Source organism: Lithobates pipiens, unplaced genomic scaffold, assembly GCF_037356315.1.
Source record: "Lithobates pipiens isolate NorthernLeopardFrog02 unplaced genomic scaffold, aLitPip1_a1.2 Scaffold_6, whole genome shotgun sequence".
Lineage (NCBI taxonomy): Eukaryota > Metazoa > Chordata > Amphibia > Anura > Ranidae > Lithobates > Lithobates pipiens.
In genome coordinates this window covers 4719738-4740320 of record NW_027507881.1, presented here as the reverse complement: position 1 = coordinate 4740320, position 20583 = coordinate 4719738, and the positions used below count along the sequence as shown (strand labels likewise).

General features: G+C 46.4%; 1 protein-coding gene across 1 annotated transcript in view; it reads left to right on the top strand.

The window, feature by feature from the left end:
• The window catches only part of LOC143958197 (IQ domain-containing protein H-like), a 306567-nt gene that overhangs the window by 2902 nt on the left and 283082 nt on the right, over positions 1-20583 (top strand). Inside the window, exons 3-4 of the mRNA XM_077467663.1 lie at positions 13452-13549; positions 17852-17963. Of these exons, the coding sequence (XP_077323789.1) occupies positions 13452-13549; positions 17852-17963 (210 nt within the window). The remainder of the gene's footprint in view (positions 1-13451; positions 13550-17851; positions 17964-20583) is intronic.

Sequence of the window (20583 nt, the reverse complement as noted above, 5' to 3'; positions counted from 1 at the left end):
AGCACCCCCCACGCTCCAGCGGTCTTGAGTTGTGGACTGTTCCTGACATCATTACACCCATAGCAGGCTCCATAGACCAGGAACAGTCCACTGCTGGACTGTGGGGGAGCACCATTCTTCAGAGGATCGAAGTATAAGTTTTCTGCTTACCATATGAGCAATTGACCCATGCGGTGCGGGCACAGCCTGGCACAGAGTTGGGTTTTAAGTATAAAAGCAGACTTACCCATGACACTCAAAATGGTCAGTGCAGCATGTGGGTCTCAATTCACAGTTGGAGGTCTGCAGGCCACCAAGAGATGTCTAATGCAAATATACTATATTACCAAAAGTATTGGGACGCCTGCCTTTACACACACATGAACTTTAATGGCATCCCAGTCTTAGTCCGTAAGGTTCAATATTGAGTTGGCTCCGCCCTTTGCAGCTATAACAGCTTCAACTCTTCTGGGAAGGCCGTCCAAAAGATTTAGGGGGTGTGTCTATGGGAATGTTTGGCCATTCTTCCAGAAGCGCATTTGTGAGATCAGGAACTGATGTTGGACGAGAAGGCTTGGCTGGTATTTGACGCTCCAATTCATCCCAAAGGTGTTCTATCGGGGTTGAGGTCAGGACTCTGTGCAGGCCAGTCAAGTTTCTTCACTCCAAACTCGCTCATCCATGTCTTTATGAACCTTGCTTTGTGCATTGGTCCAAATCATTTGGTGGAGGGGGGATTATGGTGTGCGGGGTTGTTTTTCAGGGGCCGGTCTTGGCCCCTTAGCTCCAGTGAAGGGAACTCTTAAGGTGTCAGCATACCAAGACATTTTGGACAATTTCATGCTCCCAACTTTGTGGGAAAAGTCCTGTTCCAACATGACTGCGCACCAGTGCACAAAGCAAGGTCCATAAAGACATGGATGAGCAAGTTTGGGGTGGAGGAACATGACTGGCCTGCACAGAGTCCTGACCTCAACCTGATAGATCCCTATGGGATGAATACGAGAGGAGACTGTGAGCCAGGCTTACTCGTCCAACATCAGTACCTGACCTCACGAATGCCCTCCCGGAAGAATGGGTCAAACATTCCCATAGACACACTCCTAAACCTTGTGGACGGCCTTTCCAGAAGAGTTGAAGCTGTTATAGCTGCAAAGGGTGGGCCAACTCAGTATTGATAAACAAAATCTACCAAACAAAGCCTAAAGGTAAATAGTAGTGCTGAACACGCAATAACATAAACAATGAACTTAAATATATATATTACACACCCAGTGAGTGGTAATGACGAAAGTCGTAGCGACGAAACGCGCTGGAACATGACTGTAGGGCAACCGGAATTGGCATTTATGTATCACCGAATGTTACGCTCCGTGTGTACTGGCTTGTTGATCGGGTGAGATACGGTGCCCATCCTTATGTCCGCTGTGACTGGGATATGTTTGCCGTCTGTTTATCATACCAATGCGCTTTTAATTTGCCTTCTTGTAAGCATTGGAAGCCGGTCCATTAGGGGTGCCTGGGCTCCGCCCCCTCTCTCCACTCCACCCCTTTATATGGTAATGGGTGGATTCATGCATAGCATGAATCTATCCACGGCTGCCGCGGCCCCCTATTCTTCATGCATCCGGCCCCTTTGAGGGCACCGTGGGCATGAATTACAGCTGCAGGTTTTTTTTTTTTAAGCACGTGATTAGAGCCAGAGGCACTAATAGGCTTCAAAATAGGGTGGGCTCGGGCCACAGAGGATGCCCTCCCACCCAGGTGTGTTACAACAGCGAATAATATTGAAACACTGATCCTCAGTCCGGCCAATCAGAAGCGGGTGTGAGACCCATTTTCCCATTGGCCAAAAAGAGAAGACCCCCGATCGGCCACCAAGGAGGAGGGAGGAAATGGAAGCTGCGGTGGTGACCCAGAGAACGAGAAGCCGCATCAGGAGAATGGGAGGCCAGTGAGCAGGGGAAGCCGCCAGTGAGCAGGGGAAGCCGCCAGTGAGCAGGGGAAGCCGCCGGTGAGCAGGGGAAGCAAAAACCCTTTACATTGGTGGTCAGTAGAAGGAGAACCTTTACATTGATGGTCAGTAGAATAACAACCCTTTACATTGGTAATTAGTAGAAGAAGACCCTTTACATTGGTGGCCAGTCCAGTAGAAAAATACCCTTTACATTGGTAGCCAGTAGAAAAAGAACCCTTTCCATTGGTGGTCAGTAAAAGAAGAACCCTATACATTGGTGGTCAGTAGAAGAAGTACCCTACCTGTTACACTGGTGGTCAGTAGAAGAGGTGCCCTTTGCATTGGTGGTTAGTAGAATAAGAGCCCTTTACACTGGTAGTCAGTAGAAGTACCTGTTACATTGGTGGTCAGTTGAAGAAGAACCTTTACATTGGTAGTCAGTAGAAGAAGAAGGTTTTACATTGGTGGTCAGTAGAATAAGAACCCTTTAATTTGGTAGTCAGTAGAAGAACAACCATTTACACTAGTAGTCAGTAGAAGAAGAACATTTGGTTGGTCAGTAGAAGAAGAACTGTTTACACTGGTAGTCAGTAGAAGAAGAAGGTTTTACATTGCTGGTCGCTAGAAGAAGAACCCTTTATATTGGTGGTCAGTAGAAGAAGAACCCTTTGTATTGGTGGTCAGTAGAAGAAGAACCCTTTATATTGGTGGTCAGTAGAAGAAGAACCCTTTGTATTGGTGGTCAGTAGAAGAAGAACCCTTTGTATTGGTGGTCAGTAGAAGAAGAACCCTTTATATTGGTGGTCAGTAGAAGAAGAACCCTTTATATTGGTGGTCAGTAGAAGAAGAACCCTTTACATTGGTGGTCAGCAGAATAAGAACCCTTTATATTGGTGGTCAGTAGAAGAAGAACCATTTATATTGGTGGTCAGTAGAAGAAGAACCCTTTATATTGGTGGTCAGTAGAAGAAGAACCCTTTATATTGGTGGTCAGTAGAAGAAGAACCCTTTATATTGGTGGTCAGTAGAAGAAGAACCCTTTATATTGGGGGTCAGTAGAAGAAGAACCCTTTGTATTTTCGGTCAATAGAAGAAGAACCCTTTGTATTGGTGGTCAGTAGAAAAAGAACCCTTTACATTGGTGGTCAGTAGAAGAAGAACCCTTTACATTGGTGGTCAGTAGAAGAAGAACCCTTTACATTGGTGGTCAGTAAAAGAAGAACCCTTTATATTGGTGGTCAGTAAAAGAAGAACCCTTTACATTGGTGGTCAGTAGAAGAAGAACCCTTTACATTGGTGGTCAGTAGAAGAAGAACCCTTTACATTGGTAGTCAATAGAAGAAGTAACTTTTACATTCAGTGGAGAAGTTTCCCCTTAAATTATTATGAAGTGCCCTCTAACATTAGTTGTCCGTGTAGTACCCCCTTTCATTACTAGTCAATGTAGAGGTAACCTCTACCATCGGATGTCAGTGGAAAATTCTGCCTCTAATAGTGTGGGTAGGTTCTAGTGGAAGATAAATGTGCCACTTCTCAAGGAATCCCTCGCAACCTCTGGAGGAGCCCCAAGGTTCCATGGAATCCTGGCTGAAAAAGCCTGAATTATGCAGTAAAGATCACCCTATTACTCAAACGTCTATGCTATTTCAGAACGCTACTGGTTGCTAAGCCCTCTTTTACTCTTATATAATTTTTTAAAGACAAAGCAATTCTTTCGTATAAGGGTACCTTCAATCCCTAGAACCACTCTTTGTAGACCTAAAAGAGAAGGATGTGTAAGACTCCCGAACATTTTGCACTTTTATCAAGCCACCCAGTTTTTATTTCTGATTACCCTTCATCATACCAACCTCGTTCCCCCATGGATTTTTTTTTTTAAATCCCAAATGTACATCCTATTACCCTGCAAGTACTACCCCGGCTACCACTTCGTTATACTGTAGACCTGGAGACCTTAGCCCATTGATAAAACACAACAAACGGCAATATACTGTATAACATGTGTAGGGCAATCACAGTTTTCCTATGTAGGTGAACTAATAAATGTTTTTTTTTTTGTATTTTTTGGGTATGGGGGTGTTCTTAAAAAAAAAGTTTTATTTTTTGTATGTGTCTATTTAAATGTTTAAAAAGTTTCTTTGAATTTAATTTATTTTTTACATGACTTTATTTCTATCACCTAGGCTAGTGGTCATCAACCCTGTTCTCAGGGCCCCCACCAACAGGCCAGGTTTTATGTATTACCTTGGGTAGAATACTGCAATCACTGAGCAGCAAATGATATCACCTGTGTTGTATTTCAGTTATCTTGCAAAACTGGCCTGTTAGTGGGCCCTGAGGACAGGGTTGATGACCATTGACCTAGGGCAGTGGTCATCAACTCCTGTCCTCAGGGCTCACTAACAGGCCAGGTTTGCAAGATAACTGAAATGCATCACAGGTAATATTATTTGCTGCTCAGTGATTGCAGTATTCTAGACTGTATCTCCCCCAAGGTAATACATAAAATCTGGTGACCACTGACCTAGGGGACATATAGGTGACAGGATCTCTTTATGAGACATCCAGGGTGTATTAGTCTTAGCCCTTGTACACACGGTCGGACATTCCGACAACAAAATCCGACGGATTTTGTCCGAAACTGGTGTTGCATACACACGGTCGGACAAAGTTGTCGGAAAATCCGATCGTTTAGAACGTGATGATGTTATTTAGTTACAACGGGACTACGTTCAGGCTAGTAGCCAATAGCTTTGGTCTCGTAATTTGATCTGAGCATGCGTGGCACTTTGTCCGATCGGAATTCTCTACAAACGATCGGATAAACTCCGATCGGATCATGTTGTCGGAAAATTTCATAGCCCAGCTCTAAAACGTTGTCGGTCGGATATACAGATGGAAACAGTCCGATGGAGTCCACACGCAGTCGGATTATCCGACAACACGGTCCGATCGGACATTTTCCGTCGCAATGTCCGACCGTGTGTACAAGGGCATACATGCCATTTCCTGCCCATGAGCCGTTGAGCTCCCGCTGCCCTTCCTAGCGACGTCCACCATGTGGGACAGCGGAGCCCGGTGAACATGGCAGGGAGTTACATAGAGGGGGAAAGGCACATTGCGGTGCTTGTGGAAGTGAGCAGCAGCTACACAGCCCCCTTGTATCACTTCCACATTAAAAGAAGAGCGTCCGCTTGTTAAAATCACATGTCTGCGGCTGGTTAAAAATCTGAATCCCAAGCAAGTGCCTGGAGATTCAGATTACACCACCACCCCCATCCTGGCGCCCTAAGCCACCCTTATGGTTGCAATGGCCCTGCTAGCCTGTCTGCCTGGTGGAGAACCCACGGTTATTATAAAGTCTACTACTTTATACAACAACCCACCGTAATTTCCTGGTCCTGTGTTGAAGAACAGAAGAAAGCCCAAACAATGGAATTATTTTGGTATAGACAAATACAAAACTTAAATCTAGGGATGAAATAAACCCCATATTGTTTTTAGGCCTGTCTATATACTTCAGGAGGCCACGAGCTGATTACATTTTTATCTGCCCAACTGAATAAATTTCGGAGTCATGACCAACAGTTATACGTAGGTAGATGGGAAATGGAGCTTGGGCAGTCTGAGGAATGGCTCTGGAGAAACCTGACCTCCTGCTTCCTTGATGCCTATAAGGTAATAATGCAATGGCATATGGCCCCCTCTTGACTTTCTTACCTTAATTCTGCACTTTTAGCATTTGCAGGGGACATGTTACATATTTGGTGGACATGACCATTTGCTACCAAATTCTAGGCCAGCTTTTCTCAACCAAGATGCCATGGAAGTCATGGGTTCGTTCAGAGGCTACCAGGGGTTCCTAGAACAATTGGCAATTCATACCTTTCAAAGAGTGACCATCATGCTAATGTACTGTGAACTTTTGTCACGGTTAGGCCGCGTACACACGGGTGGATTGTCTGCCCAACTTAGTCCGCTGAACCGTGTTTCAGCGGACAATCCGCTCGTGTGTGGGCTTCAGCGGACTTTTTCAGCGGACAGTCTGACGGACTCAAGCCCCATACACACTATCAAATTTTCTGCTGATTTTTGTCTTCAGATTTACCAAAACCATGTAGTGCAAGGGCCTGCCTGATTGCAAACAAATTGAAACTCCTAAGGTTTGACCTCATATTATATGTTTTTGGTAAATCTGAAGGAAAAAATGAGCAGAAAATCTGATTGTGTGTATGGGGCTTAAGTCTTTCGGAATTTCCGTAATTTTGTCCGTCCAAACTTGGTTTTGTCCGTCCAAACTTGGTTTCAGCGGACAGTCCGCTCGTGTGTAGGCAAGTTGGACGGACTAAGTATGGCGCATGCTCAGAAAGGATTTACACGGCCGAAGGTTGCATTGCAGTGTATTGGACGTCGTATTTCTAGTCCCGTCGTACGTGCTGTACACGTCATCGCGCAAGCTTTCAGCGGACTGTCTGTTCATCGTGTGTGGTCAAGTCCGTTCATTCAAAAGTTGAACGGACTGTCTGTCGGATTGTCTGACGAACTTAGTTGGGCAGACAATCCGCCCGTGTGTACGCGGCCTTAGGGGTCAGGCTCAGAGACTAGTAGCTATAGCAGTAGATACCAGCAGGATGAGTACATGGGCACGTCACCCAAATGTATAATGCAGGACCACTGGAAGCACGTCTTCTAAGCACTAACTGGTATTCACCAGAGCTGCTGATGGTGGAGATGGGTTCTGCTATCTCTTAGCCCTTGTACACACAATCGGAGATTCCGTTGGAATGTGTCCTATCGGACTGTTTTGTCGGATAATCCGACTGTGTGTGGTCTCCATCGGACTGTTTCCGTCGGAGTATCCGTCAGACCAAGTTTTCCAACTTGTCCGTAAAATTTTCCGACAACATGCTCCGATCGGACATACTCCGACCATGTGTAGCCTACTCCGACGGACAAAGTGCCACGCATGTTCAGATCAAATTCCTAGACCAAAGCTATTGGCTACTAGCCTGAACGTAGTCCCGTCGTAACGAAATAACGTCATCGCATTATGTACAATCGGATTTTCCGACAACTTAGTCCGACCGTGTGTATGCAACAGTTTCGGACAAAATCCGTCGGACAAAATCCAACGGATTTGGTTGTCAGAATGTCCGACCGTGTGTACAAGGGCTTAGTACCAGGTTGCGGTCCTCAGGATCACCCCACCAGGAGGTGAGTAAATCGGGGTCCAGTAGCAGATATTTCAAGCAGAAGTGTAGTCAGAAAACAGGGCAAACGTCGGTAAAAAGTGGTTGCAGGATGGAATCAAGTGAAAATGTAGTCGAGGAACAAGCCAAAGAATGGTAACAAGTGGTAGTGAAGATACAGATGGCAGCAGGAGTGACAAGAGCGAGATATTGACTGGAGAGAGCCCAATAATCTGGAAAGCAGGAAATGCAAGGACATGGTTTATATCAGTAAGTTCATGGGAGGAGCAAAGGGTTTAAGGTGCAAGAGGCACAAGGCAAGATTGTCTAAGAAAGTGGTCTCCAAACTGTGGCCCAGGGGCTGGATACAACCCTTTTCTTGCTTCTATTCTTCTTCAGCCACTGATACAAGGCACTATTCCTCCCACTGACACCCATGATGGGGCACTATTCCTCCCACTGACACCCATGATGGGGCACTATTCCTCCCACTGACACCCATGATGGGGCACTATTCCTCCCACTGATACCAATGATGGGGCACTATTCCTCCCACTGATACCAATGATGGGGCACTATTCCTCCCACTGACACCCATGATGGGGCACTATTCCTCCCACTGATACCAATGATGGGGCACTATTCCTCCCACTGATACCAATGATGGAGCACTATTCCTCCCACTGACACCCATGATGGGGCACTATTCCTCCCACTGACACCCATGATGGGGCACTATTCCTCCCACTGACACCCATGATGGGGCACTATTCCTCCCACTGATACCAATGATGGGGCACTATTCCTCCCACTGACACCCATGATGGGGCACTATTCCCCCTACTGACACCCATGATGGGGCACTATTCCCCCTACTGACACCCATGATGGGGCACTATTCCCCCTACTGACACCCATGATGGGGCACTATTCCCCCTACTGACACCCATGATGGGGGACTATTCCTCCCACTGACACCCATGATGGGGCACTATTCCTCCCGTTGACACCCATGATGGGGCACTATTCCTCCCGTTGACACCCATGATGGGGCACTATTCCTCCCACTGACACCCATGATGGGGCACTATTCTTCCCATTGACACCCATGATGGGGCGCTATTCTTCCCATTGACACCCATGATGGGGCACTATTCCTCACACTGACACCCATGATGGGGCGCTATTCCTCCCACTGACACCCATGATGGGGCGCTATTCCTCCCACTGACACCCATGATGGGGCACTATTCCTCCCACTGACACCAATGATGGGGCACTATTCCTCCCACGGACACCCATGATGTGGCACTATTCCTCCCACTGACACCAATAATGGGGCACTATTCCTCCCACTGACACCAATGATGGGGCACTATTCCTCCCACTGACACCCATGATGGGGCACTATTCCTCCCACTGATACTAATGACAGGGCACTATTTACTAACAAGGCATTTTCTACTCACACAGGCTACAGTCAAGCCCCTTCATTGTCTGAAGGACAGTAAACTGGCCCTTTGTTTGAAAATGTTGGAAACTCCTGGTCTAAGAGATCCATCAGGGAGTAGTCCAGAATCTCAGGTGGCTCGGGAGGAAGAGTTACTGGCAGACACAGAAGAGATCTTGGGTTCAGATCCAGGTCCTGATAGCTGTAAATTTAGTAATTATTAAAAGGGGTTCCCTGAGCCTGAAAAGTTCTTTCAAAGGTTCCTCCATGTCAAAAAGGTTGACAGAGGCTGTTCTGGACCAAGTTATTCTGTCTCCTTAAAACATTATTTCACAAGGATATCCCTAAAGACCTCAGGCAGGCTCTCCTAAATTCTACATCTGATCAGTTGACTAAGAAACAGCAAACGCCATTGCCCATCGTACTTGGAGGGGAATTTGAAGAAACAACTTATCCCATTCCCGGAAGTCAACAATATCATGGTAAGCGAAAGGCTCAGCAGTATCCTGGAAGACAGACACAACAAATTCCTGAAAATCCGGGATCGTTGGATAACATTATATCCCCCCGGAAATGGAAACTGATAGTGCAACCTTTAATCCGCCTGATGTTGAGGGGAAGGGGCTGCTGAATTCTAAGCTCATTAATGACCAGGCGCTTTAGCTCCTAGCACATTCCAGATTCCAGTAGGGGGGAAAGTTACCACCAATGCTTCTACCAACCCCATATTTCAAATGTACTCTTCTACTTCTCCACCCTCAGACTCCGATTCTTTTTTTACAGGAAAACCTTGGTTTGAGAGCGTTTTGCAAGACAAGCAACATGTTTTAATGAATTTGGGCTTGATATACAAGTTGTGTCTTGATATACAAGTTGTGTCTTGATATACAAGTTGCGTCATGTCACAACCAGGGGCGGACTGACCATTGGGCTACTCGGGCACTGCCCGAGGGCCCCATGCCACTAGGGGGCCCCATCAGGGTTGCCAGCCTCAGTAAAACCCAAGATTATAGTTGCCCCATCTCTCCAGTACCTTCTCAGCCAATAGAAACATGTCTGTGTGTACTGTGTGTGTGATATTATACTGTGTGTGTGTTTGTGTATACTATGTGGCCCCATAATCTCTGATTGCCTGGGGGCCCCATAATCTCCTATTGCCCGGGGGCCCCATGAGTTGTCAGTCCGCCCCTGGTCACAACTGAGTATAAAAGAGAAGAGAGACGCCTCTAAGTGTAGCAATACAGTTACCGTACATTTAATGAAGGTACAACATTTAGCAACTCACATGGTTGATGATTAAAACAGACACATGTAAATATGCAGGCATCCAGGGTAAAGCTGTCCACATAGACCATCCTCCTCAATGCCATTGACGTCGTCCCTTCCACGCTGCGCTCCACGAGCGGTTCAAGCCTCGCCTTCAGATCGCTCTGCTGCAGAGTAGTCTTCCCAGTCATGATTGCAGACTGACAGATCAACCCCTGTACCGTCAGCTCTCACTGCTGTCAGTCTGCAATCTTAACTAGGAAGACTACTCTGCAGTAGAGCGATCTAAAGGCGAGGCTTGAACCACTCGTGGAGCGCAGCGTGGAAGGGACGGCGTCAATGGCATTGAGGAGGACGGTCTATGTGGACAGCTTTACCCAGGTGTCTGCATACATAGATGTGCCTCTTTTAATCATCAACCATGTGAGTTGCTAAAGGTTGTACCTTCATTAAGACCCCTTTCACAATGGGGCGCTTTGCAGACGATATAGCGCTAAAAATAGCACCTGCAAAGCGCCATGAAAGAGTCGCTCCTGTCTCTCCAATGTGAAAGCCCCCGAGGGCTTTCCCAATGGAGCGGTGTGCTGGCAGGACACTAAAAAAAAGTGCTGCTAGCCGCATCTTTGGAGCGGTGAAGGAGCGGTGTGTATAACGCTCCTCCACCGCTCCTGCCCATTGAAATCAATGGGCAGCGCGGCTATACCGCGGTGGTTTTAACCCTTTCTCGGCCACTAGCGGGAGGTAAAAGCGCCCCGCTAGCAGCCAAATAGCACCACGAAATTGACGGTAAAGCGCCGCTAAAAATAGCGGAGCTTTACCGCCGACGCACCCTCCGCCCCAGTGTGAAAGGGGCCTAAATGTAACCATATTGCTACACTTAGAGGCGCCTCTCTTCTTTTTTATACTCTGGAGCTCCTGCTGGATTTTGCTTCTAATCCCCTTGTGGAGGATTCCATTTGTGGATGGACATTTTATGGTTACACAACCCATCAGATTGCTATAATCTTTTTATATAGACTATAAACTGAAGGATTTATGAATAAATGGTTGTGGAACGAATTATCTGAGTTTCCATTATTTCTTATGGGCAAATTCACTTTGATATACAAGTGCTTTGGATTACAAGCATGTTTCCGGAATGAATTATGCTCGCAATCCAAGGTTTTCCTGTATATTATTTCATTGTTTTCTCTCCATGACATTACATTGTTGTCGGCACAGTGGTGTAGTGGTTAGCACTCTCGGCTAGCAGTAAGAAGGGTCGCTGGTTTGAATCCCAACCACAACACTACCTGCCTGCAGTTTGCATGTTCTCCCTGTGCCTGCGTGTGTTTCCTCCGGGTACTCCGGTTTCCTCCCACACCCCAAAGACACGCTGGTAGGTTAATTGGCGTGTCCAAAATTGGCCCTAGTATAAGAATGGGGACCTTGGATTGTGGGCTCCTTGGGGGTAGGGACTGATGTGAGTGTGTAATGTACAGGGATAGGGACAATTGTAGACACTCACTCAGGTTGAACTGGATGGACTGGTGTCTTTATTCAACCTTACTAACTATGCAACTATGTAACATCAATGATGTGCTTCTCTTACTGATTGACATTGCATGCAGTGACCACCTTCCCTTCAATGCCACTTCATACATCTATCTCTACTTGTTTTAACTTTGTTATTACACTTATACGTAGAAGCGCATGGATATAACAATTCTATAATTCTTGGCTAGATATATGCAAACGGTTGTCCTTAAAATTCCCTCAGATGCTATCGAATGATTACACTGTATGTGAGCGTTTATCTTATCATACAACGCTACTGACAGCCTGCTTTGTCTACATGTTTTATCTGATGTCATGCAATGGCGGTATCTCTTTGAAACTTTAAACGTGTTCTGACACATAAGAAAGTATGGACTGATTAAATGACTTTGCCTGATGCAATCAGGGCTGGTGCTTAACTATTTTGCACCCTAGGCAAGACCAGCTACTTGCACCCCCCCAAAAAATTAAAGGCTGCAAATGCAGCAACAGCTGGCCATGGCTGCGCCCTATACAGCAGTGAGCCCTAGGCGGGTGCCTAGGTTGCCTAGTGGTAGCACCGGCCCGGAATGCAGTTCATTTCCGCTATAAGTCTGCTGTGAAAGGTCTGCCTCTTCTTAAAGTGGAAGTAAACCCATCGATTTAATAGTTTCAAAAATCAGTTACATTCCCGGCATGCCGGAAATGCTAAGAGCCCTTTCACACCGGGGCGTTTTGCAGGTGCTATAGCGTTAGAAATAGCGCCTGCAATCCGCCCTAAAAAAGCTGCACCATTGTCTGTAGTGTGAAAGCCCCGAGGGCTTTCACACTACAGTGGTGCGCTGGCAGGACGTCAGGGAAAAGTCCTGCCAGCAGCTTCTTTGGAACGGTGAAGGAGCGGTGTGTTTACCGCTCCTCCACCGCTGCTCCCCATTGAAATCAATGGGGCAGTGCTGTAATACCTCCGGCAAAACGCTGATATTGTGGCGTATTGCTGGTGGTTTTAACCCTTTCTCGGCCGCTAGCGGGGGTAAAAACGTAAAAGCTTTCACCCCCCGCTAGCGGCCGAAATGCGCCGCAAATCCGACAGTAAAACGCTGCTAAAAATAGCAGCGTTTTACCGCCGACGCTGTGGGCGGTATGGTGTGAAAGGGGTCTTACTGTCACATTGGTTGTGCTCTCAACCAAACTGTCAAACCATCCAATGGTTGGTGTCCTAACTGATCAGCATCATGACAGTTGAAGATTAAACAGAGGCCAAGATGGCAGCTTCCTTGTCTGAAAACGATATAAGGGTTTACTTCCACTTTAAAAATCACCCAATTATTTAAATAAGTATTGCTCTTCAAAAAGTTGTAACAGACGAAACGCTTAGGGTGAAGTCTGCAATGATGCGTTGTATTTTTAATTTTTTTTTTTTACATTTTTTTTAACGACTTGGGGCCTTCCTACCGCAGACATACTGCGACAGAGCAACCCCACTTCTCCGGATCACGTATGCGTACATGTTCCGTTTCTTTCTGCGTGTGTGCCCACCGCCCTGGCTGGACTGCAATGCACTGCAACACAATCCAATCACCAAAACCCAATTAATGTCACAGAAATAGATATACAACAGAATGAATATCTCTTATGTCTATAAGGGCTCTTTTCTGTCATTCGCTCAGCAGATCAGTGGGTGCCAGTCATAAATCATTGTCCGGGACTCGCTGATCGGCTTGTGCTGCAGCGAATTGGTCGGCGGGTGCACACACGCACACCCCCTACCTGGGAAGAAACAGAACACGTACGTGTACTTGATCCAGTGCAGTGGGGTCGCTCTGTCGCAGTATATCTGTGGTAGGGAGCCCCCAAGTGGTTAACAAAAAAAAGTAAAAAAAAATAAAATACAACACATGATTGCAGACTTCACCCTAAACGTTTCGTCTGTTACGTCTTCTTGAAGAAGTACCTATTGTACTGTCTTCTCTTAGGCAGAAATTTTGCTTTTAAATGTTTTGAAATGTCTGACAGTTTTGCTTTAACCTCTAAAAAGATAAAGAATATTTAAATATGTTTTGTTTAAAATGTAATGTAAATGTTATTGGCTTGGCAGAAGCATACCCAGGATTATTTGGCTTACATCAGCTGCAACCCAATGACAATCCTCCATGAGCAAAGCAAAGACAAGTATACTCCACGTGCATTGAAATGGTAAGTTATCACATACAGTATAGGAGGAAGTAGGTGTCATTTTACTTGTTCTAATGCAAGGTTAAAGCGGAACTAAACTCTCTCAAGCAACATGAACTATTTCTAATCCTTATTCTGCTATAATAAGTAAATAGATAGGAAGGAAGATTATATTCACTTGTTTTAAACTTTTGCTTTTAACATTTTCTTCTGTGTCTTCCTGGTTTCTGACCTAGGCCAAAATTATGTCATCCATTACAGGAGTCTTCACGGGAGGAGGGGCTTTCTCAACTAAGCACACCCTCCTGCCTGCATGCCTGAGCTAAGAGCAGATGGATTCCAAGAAGCAGTGGCGGGCCGTGCACTGTGGGCGGGCGCCGCCCCCCATCCATGCTCCTGGCCCCTTTCAGGACCCTGGAGTCATGGATTCCTATGCCGGGGGAGCGGGAGGGGGTGGTACTTTTTGAAGCAACTGATTAGAGCCAAAGTCTCTAATAGGCTTCAAAATAGGGTGGGCTCAGGGCGCAGAGAGTTTGTCCTGTTCTCACCTAATTGTGTGATGATGGCGAATAAATTTTCGCTATTTTCACGCTAACCTTCCTCCCTGCCAATCAGGTGGCACAGCGTCAGACCTGTTTCCTGATTGGATAAAGCGCCATGCCACCCTTTTGGATGCCTGGCGCTTAGGAAGAGGAGCGGAGGAGACACACACTGGAGCAGAGGTCGCTGCCACTCTGGTGCACGGTGAGGAGCTACTGCCTGGCGGTAAGTGCCAATGGGGTCTGTCAGAGCCGCGAGTATGGGGGGGTTGGATGTTGGGGGTGCTGCCAGAGCCCCGAGCCCCATGATTGGGGGGGGGGTCGGTGGGCACAGTGGCTGGATATGATGGCCACAAGGGGCTGCATATATTGGGCACAAGTAGCTGAATATGATGGGCACAAGTGGCTGCATATGATGGGCACAAGTGGCTGCATATAATGGGCACACATGGCTGCATATGATGGGCACAGTGGCTGCTTTGATGGGCACAATGGCTGCATTTTATGGGCACAGTGAGGCTGCAATTGATGGAGAGGTGTTCAGTATTTCTCAGTATGTTTGCGCTCCCAAAAAATTTTGAGCACCAGCCGCCACTGCCAGGAAGTAAATCCTACATGAATCATCTGCCCTTACTCAAGATGGCCGCAGCTATAAATGATAGGCTGGCTGTTTTTTAAAGTGATTTCTCAGCAAAATAAAGCATGGAGACATGGATGGAAGGGCGGCGTTTGCTTTGAACGTTAAAAATGAATTAAATGAAGTTTTCAGTTTGCGGTGCTCAGATGCAGATTAGTTCTGTTTTAGTAATCGCCTAGAGTAATATAATGATGTGGTGAATGAACATTATAACGCGCTGCACAGATGTGTTGTAACCGAAGGTAACCAATGACACTTTTCAATAGCTTTTACGAAGTTAGTGTATGGAAGGCTGACCTGATGACAATGGTTATCTCACTTATTATTTAGTAAATTAAGGCTTCATTAGGGCTCGGTTCATATATATGCGAATCGGTGGCCATTTTTAACAACATCCGATTTGCATAACATGTGCATTGGACTGGCTTTCTATGGAGCCGGTTCACACATGTCTGGGGCGGCCGGGGTCCGTTTCTGAAAAGGGTCCTGTGCGATTTTGGGTCCAGTTTAGGTGCGAATTCAAGTAAAAATGCGCACCTGAACCGGTGAACAAAACCACACTGGACTCTAAACTGCAAACTGTGAACCTAGACTTAGACATGGTGGTGTTTAAAGTGGTTGTAAACCCTTACAAACCACTTTGACCTACAGGTAAGCCTAGATTAAGGCTTACCTGTAGGTCCAAGAAATATCTCCTAAACCTATACGGTTTAGGAGATATTTACAAAAAGACAGCCACTGCTGTCTACGCACTGGGCAGGCCACAGATCACGGCGATATGCCACTTGTGTCGGCTCTGTGCGCATGCACGGGAGTGACGTCATCGCGGCTCCGGCGAATCACAGCGCCGGAAGCAGCGAGACCCAAAAGTCACTCCGGGATACATGGCAGCGGCGAAGATGAAGACTGAGGACCGCTTCGGGGGCTTCGTTCTCAGGTAAGTTATTCATAATGAGCTAGTATGCTATGCATACTAGCTCATTATGCCTTTGCCTTGCAGGTTGCATTTATTTTTTTTTTTTTTAATAGCCTTTACTTCCTCTTTAATGATATATAGGGCTCATACAAAGTTTACTTCACATATAACGATCGGACAGCAAAAATTTATTTCAGTAAATAAAATAGTTTTAGGTCAATTTTTTTTTTTTAATGCCACCTGATATTAGCAAAACGGTTTAGAAAATGCTAAATTTCAATAACAAATGCAGTAAAGTTCATTTTAAGGCATGCAAATGCAATAAATTACCCAATTATATAATAGTGATCTCCAAATAACAAAGACAAATTACAACCAATGCTGCTAATTAAAACCATAAATATGAAAACCAGTGAAAAGGAAATACAGTATCTCACAAAAGTCAGTACACCCCTCACATTTCTGTAAATCTTTTCTTCTATCTTTTCATGTGACAACACTGAAGAAATGACACTTGTCTACAATGTAAAGTAGTGAGTGTACAGCTTGTATAACAGTGTAAATTTGCTGTCCCCTCAAAATAACTCAACACACAGCCATTAATGTCTAAACCGCTGGCAACAAAAGTCAGTACACCCCTAAGTGAAAATGTCCAAATTGGGCCCAATTAGCCATTTTGCCTCCCCGGTGTCATGTGACTCGTTAGTGTTACAAGGTCTCAGGTGTGAATGGGGAGCAGGTGTGTTACATTTGGTGTTATCGCTCTCACTCTCTCATACTGGTCACTGGAAGTTCAGCATGTCACCTCATGGTAAAGAACTCTCTGAAGATCTGAAAAAAGAATTGTTGTTCTACATAAAGATGGCCTAGGCTATAAGAAGATTACCAAGACCCTGAAACTGAGCTGCAGCACAGTGGCCAAGAGACCATACTACCGGTTAAAAGGACAGATTCCACTCAGAACAGACCTCGCCATGGTCGACCATAAAAGTTGAGGTCACGTGCTCAGCGTCATATCCAGAGGTTGTCTTTGGGAAATAGACGTATGAGTGCTGCCAGCATTGCTGCAGAGGTTGTAGGGGTGGGGGGTCAGCCTGTCAGTGCTCAGACCGTACGCCGCACACTGCATCAGATTGGTCTGTATGGCTGTCATCCCAGAAGGAAGCCTCTTCTAAAGATGATGCACAAGAAAGCCTGCAAACAGTTTGGTGAAGACAAGCAGACTAAGGACTTGGATTACTGGAACCATGTCCTGTGGTCTGATGAGACCAAGATAAACGTATTTGGTGTCAGATGGTGACAAGCGTGTGTGGGGGCAACCAGGTGAGGAGGACAAAGACAAGTGTGTCTTGCCTACAGTCAAGCATGGTGGTGGCAGTGTCATGGTCTGGGGCTGCATGAGTGCTGCCGGCACTGGGGGGCTACAGATCATTGAGGGAACCATGAATACCAACATGTACTGTGACATACTGAAGCAGAGCATGATCCCCTCCCTTCAGAGACTGGGCCGCAGGGCAGTATTCCAACATGATAACGACCCCAAACACACCTCCAAGACCACCACTGCCTTACTAAAGAATCTGAGGGTAAAGGTGATGGACTGGCCAAGCATGTCTCCAGACCTAAACCCTATTGATCATCTGTGGGACATCCTTAAACGGAAGGTGGAGGAGCGCAAGGTCTCTAACATCCACCAGCTCTGTGATGTTGTCATGGAGGAGGGGAAGAGGACTCCAGTGACAGCCTGTGAAGCTCTGGTGACCTCCATGCCCAAGAGGGTTAAGGCAGTGCTGGAAAATAATGGCGGCCACACAAAATATTGGCACTTTGGACCCAATTTGGACATTTTCACTTAGGGGTGTACTGACTTTTGTTGCCAGCAGTTTAGACATTAATGGCTGTGTGTTGAGTTATTTTGAGGGGACGGCAAATTTACACTGTTATACAAGCTGTACACTCACTACTTTACATTGTAGACAAGTGTCATTTCTTCAGTGTTGTCACATGAAAAGATAGAAGAAAAGATTTACAGAAATGTGAGGGGTGTACTGACTTTTGTGAGATACTGTACATTTCTAGGTGAGAGTAGTAAGCAAATCTATTGCCGTGGCTGGTCAGGGGTGTACTCACTTTTTTGACATATTGTATGTCAAATAAACAAAGAAAGTTGAATGTTGGGTGTGAAAAGTGACCTACATCGGCGTGATATTGAATGTTTTCTGCCTTTATAGGGGTCCTCAACTGGAGCCTGCAAAGCAAAACCAGCCAGTTCTATCAAATATTCCGGGGACAAGAAGACAACCTCTAAGCACAACTCTAAGTCACATCTCACCAGGGCAAAAGGTTAGTTCACAGCCGCCATTTTTTAACATTTAAAAAAAAAAAGTGTGGGAAACCAAAATAATAAACATACATACCCACCTAAATGGCTGCAGCGCCGATCTGATGCTGCATCTGTTCCCCGCCAGCTCTACACCGAGAACTGAGCGATGAAAGGCTGCTGATCACTCAGGTCTGTTCTGAGCACAGAGCAGTGGTTGTCAGTCAGCGGGCTCTATACTCTGTCCCTCCAGCGCTCACTAGAGCACCGGGCTGTGGAGGGGGGGGCGGGAGAAGCTGTTTCGTGACCTCTGCGTCACACTGAGAATCCTGAGCCAGCTGCTGGTCAGACATCTGGGCAGATCCCAACATTATTGTCAGGATCCCTGCAGAGCCTGGACCGCTTCTGTGACGCCAGCCGACAGCTGACTTAAGCCTGCGCTGTTGGCTGAATCTGGGTCACAGGAGCAGTATGAAAAGAGCTTTGGCCATAATTCCCCTTTAAAGTGTATTTCTACTTTTGTTGAGGGAAAAACCTTCAGCACAATCAATGTACATTGGAGGGATTTTAACAACTTGAGCCCCGGAAGGTTTTACCCCCTTAAAAACCAGGCCATTTTTTGCGATTCGGCACTGCGTTACTTTAACTGACAATTGTGCGGTTTGGCAACGTTGTACCCAAACAAAATTGACGTCCTTTTTTCACCACAAATAGAGCTTTCTTTTGCTGGTATTTGATCACCTCTGCGGTTTTTATTTTTTGCGCTATAAACAAAAAAAAAAAGCGACAATTTTGAAAAAATATATATATATATATTCTTTACTTTCTGCTATAATACATATCCAATAATAAAAAATACATTTAGGCCAATATGTATTCTGCTACATATTTTTAGTTAAAAAAATCCCAATAAGCATGTATTGATTGGTTTGCGCAAAAGTTATAGCGTCTACAAACTATGGGATATATTTATGGCTTTTTGTTTTTATTACTTGTAATGGCGATCAGTGATTTTTAGCGGGATTGCGACATTGCGGCGGACAGATCGGACACCTAGCTGACACTTTTGACACTTTTTCGGGAACCAGTGACATTATTACATTGATCAGCGCTTAAAAATATGCATCGGCAAAGTATAAATGGCACCGGCAGGGAAGAAGTTAAAGCGGGAGTCCGCCGTTTGTTTGTTTTTTAAAAGCCAGCAGCTACAAATACTGCAGCTGCTGACTTTTAAAATAGTGACACTTACCTGTCCAGCGCGCCCGCGATGTCGGCACCCGAAGCCGATCTCTCGATCGTCTCTCGGGTGCTGCCGCCGCCATCTTGGGTATGGGAATCAGGAAGTGGAGCCTTTCAGCTTCATTTCCCGGTTCCCTACTGCGCATGCGCGAGTTGCGCTGCGCAATAAGGATGGTCCCCGCTGTCTCTGGGATCCGTGTGTTTCCCAGCAGGCAGCGGGGGACTTTCGGAAAGGGGCGTAGATTCTGCGGAAAGGGGCGTACCTTCTGCAGAATCTACGCCGGAAGTGGGCGCAGATACCTGTACTGTACAGGTACCTGCACCCCCTCCCCCCTGAAAGGTGCCAATTGTGGCGCCGGAGGGGGGGGGGGGGGAGGATTCCAATGAGCGGAAGGTCCACTTTAGGGTGGACCTCCGCTTTAACATCAGGAGCGATCAAACGGTTAACAGTGTTCCCTCAGTGTGTTTCTAAGGCTGGATTCACACTTATGCAGTTTTAGTGCTTTTTGCATTTTTCAGATTTGCACTACAGTCGATTTAACATGGTTTCCTATGGAACACGTTCTGTAGTGCAAATATGCAAAAAGCACTAAAAATGCCATAGGTGTGAATCCAGCATAACTGTGTGGGGGGATGGGCTCACTGCATGGACACTCTGATCCATATTCCTGATTAGCAGGGACACTAGATCAGACAGCATGGTGGTCTGCTTGATTACATTGGCAAACCGCCGTTCTGTCTCTGCGGGGAGTGAATGGGGGGTGGCCACAGGGGGGAGCCAATCAGCGGGTCCTGTGGACGTCACGTCTGCTCTGTTGTTTTCCACCGTCTTCTTGAGGATTCTAGAATCGTAGTGGGAGGAAGAACAGGACATGCAGCCTGAACAATTATGGAACGCCAGCCAATCCCTGGGGAGGTGTGCCCAGAAGGTGGAGGAAGAGCTCCTAAATAGTGTTGAGTAACAGGTGCAGGTTTCCTGGATCCAGTCCTGCTGGAGGGGACCCCCTTGTGGAGGGGCTCTGCCACTGGGGCAACTTTCTGGAAGGATCCGTGAGGAGGACACCGAGGTCCTAGTTAGGCTTAGCTGAGAACCAACAATCAAGTTGGGTTTGGAGAAGCTCACTGGAGAAAGTCAAAAGGAAGTTGGTTGGTAACAGTCTAGCTGCCTATGGTGGTGTGAGTCTACATCTCCTTCACTAGGAAGAGCCCGGTGCAGGAGGCAAATGATGAGCCTGTGGTTGCTAGCAAGCGACCCCATTGCTGAGGAATTTGTGACTTTGGGGTTAATTTACTTGGGCCCCTCTCACACAGGCTTTTCGATCAGGTCCGCCTGTCCGATTTTCTGGTGGACCTGATCAGAACCTCCATTCAACCCTATGGAGCAGCGGATGTCAGTGGCGTCAT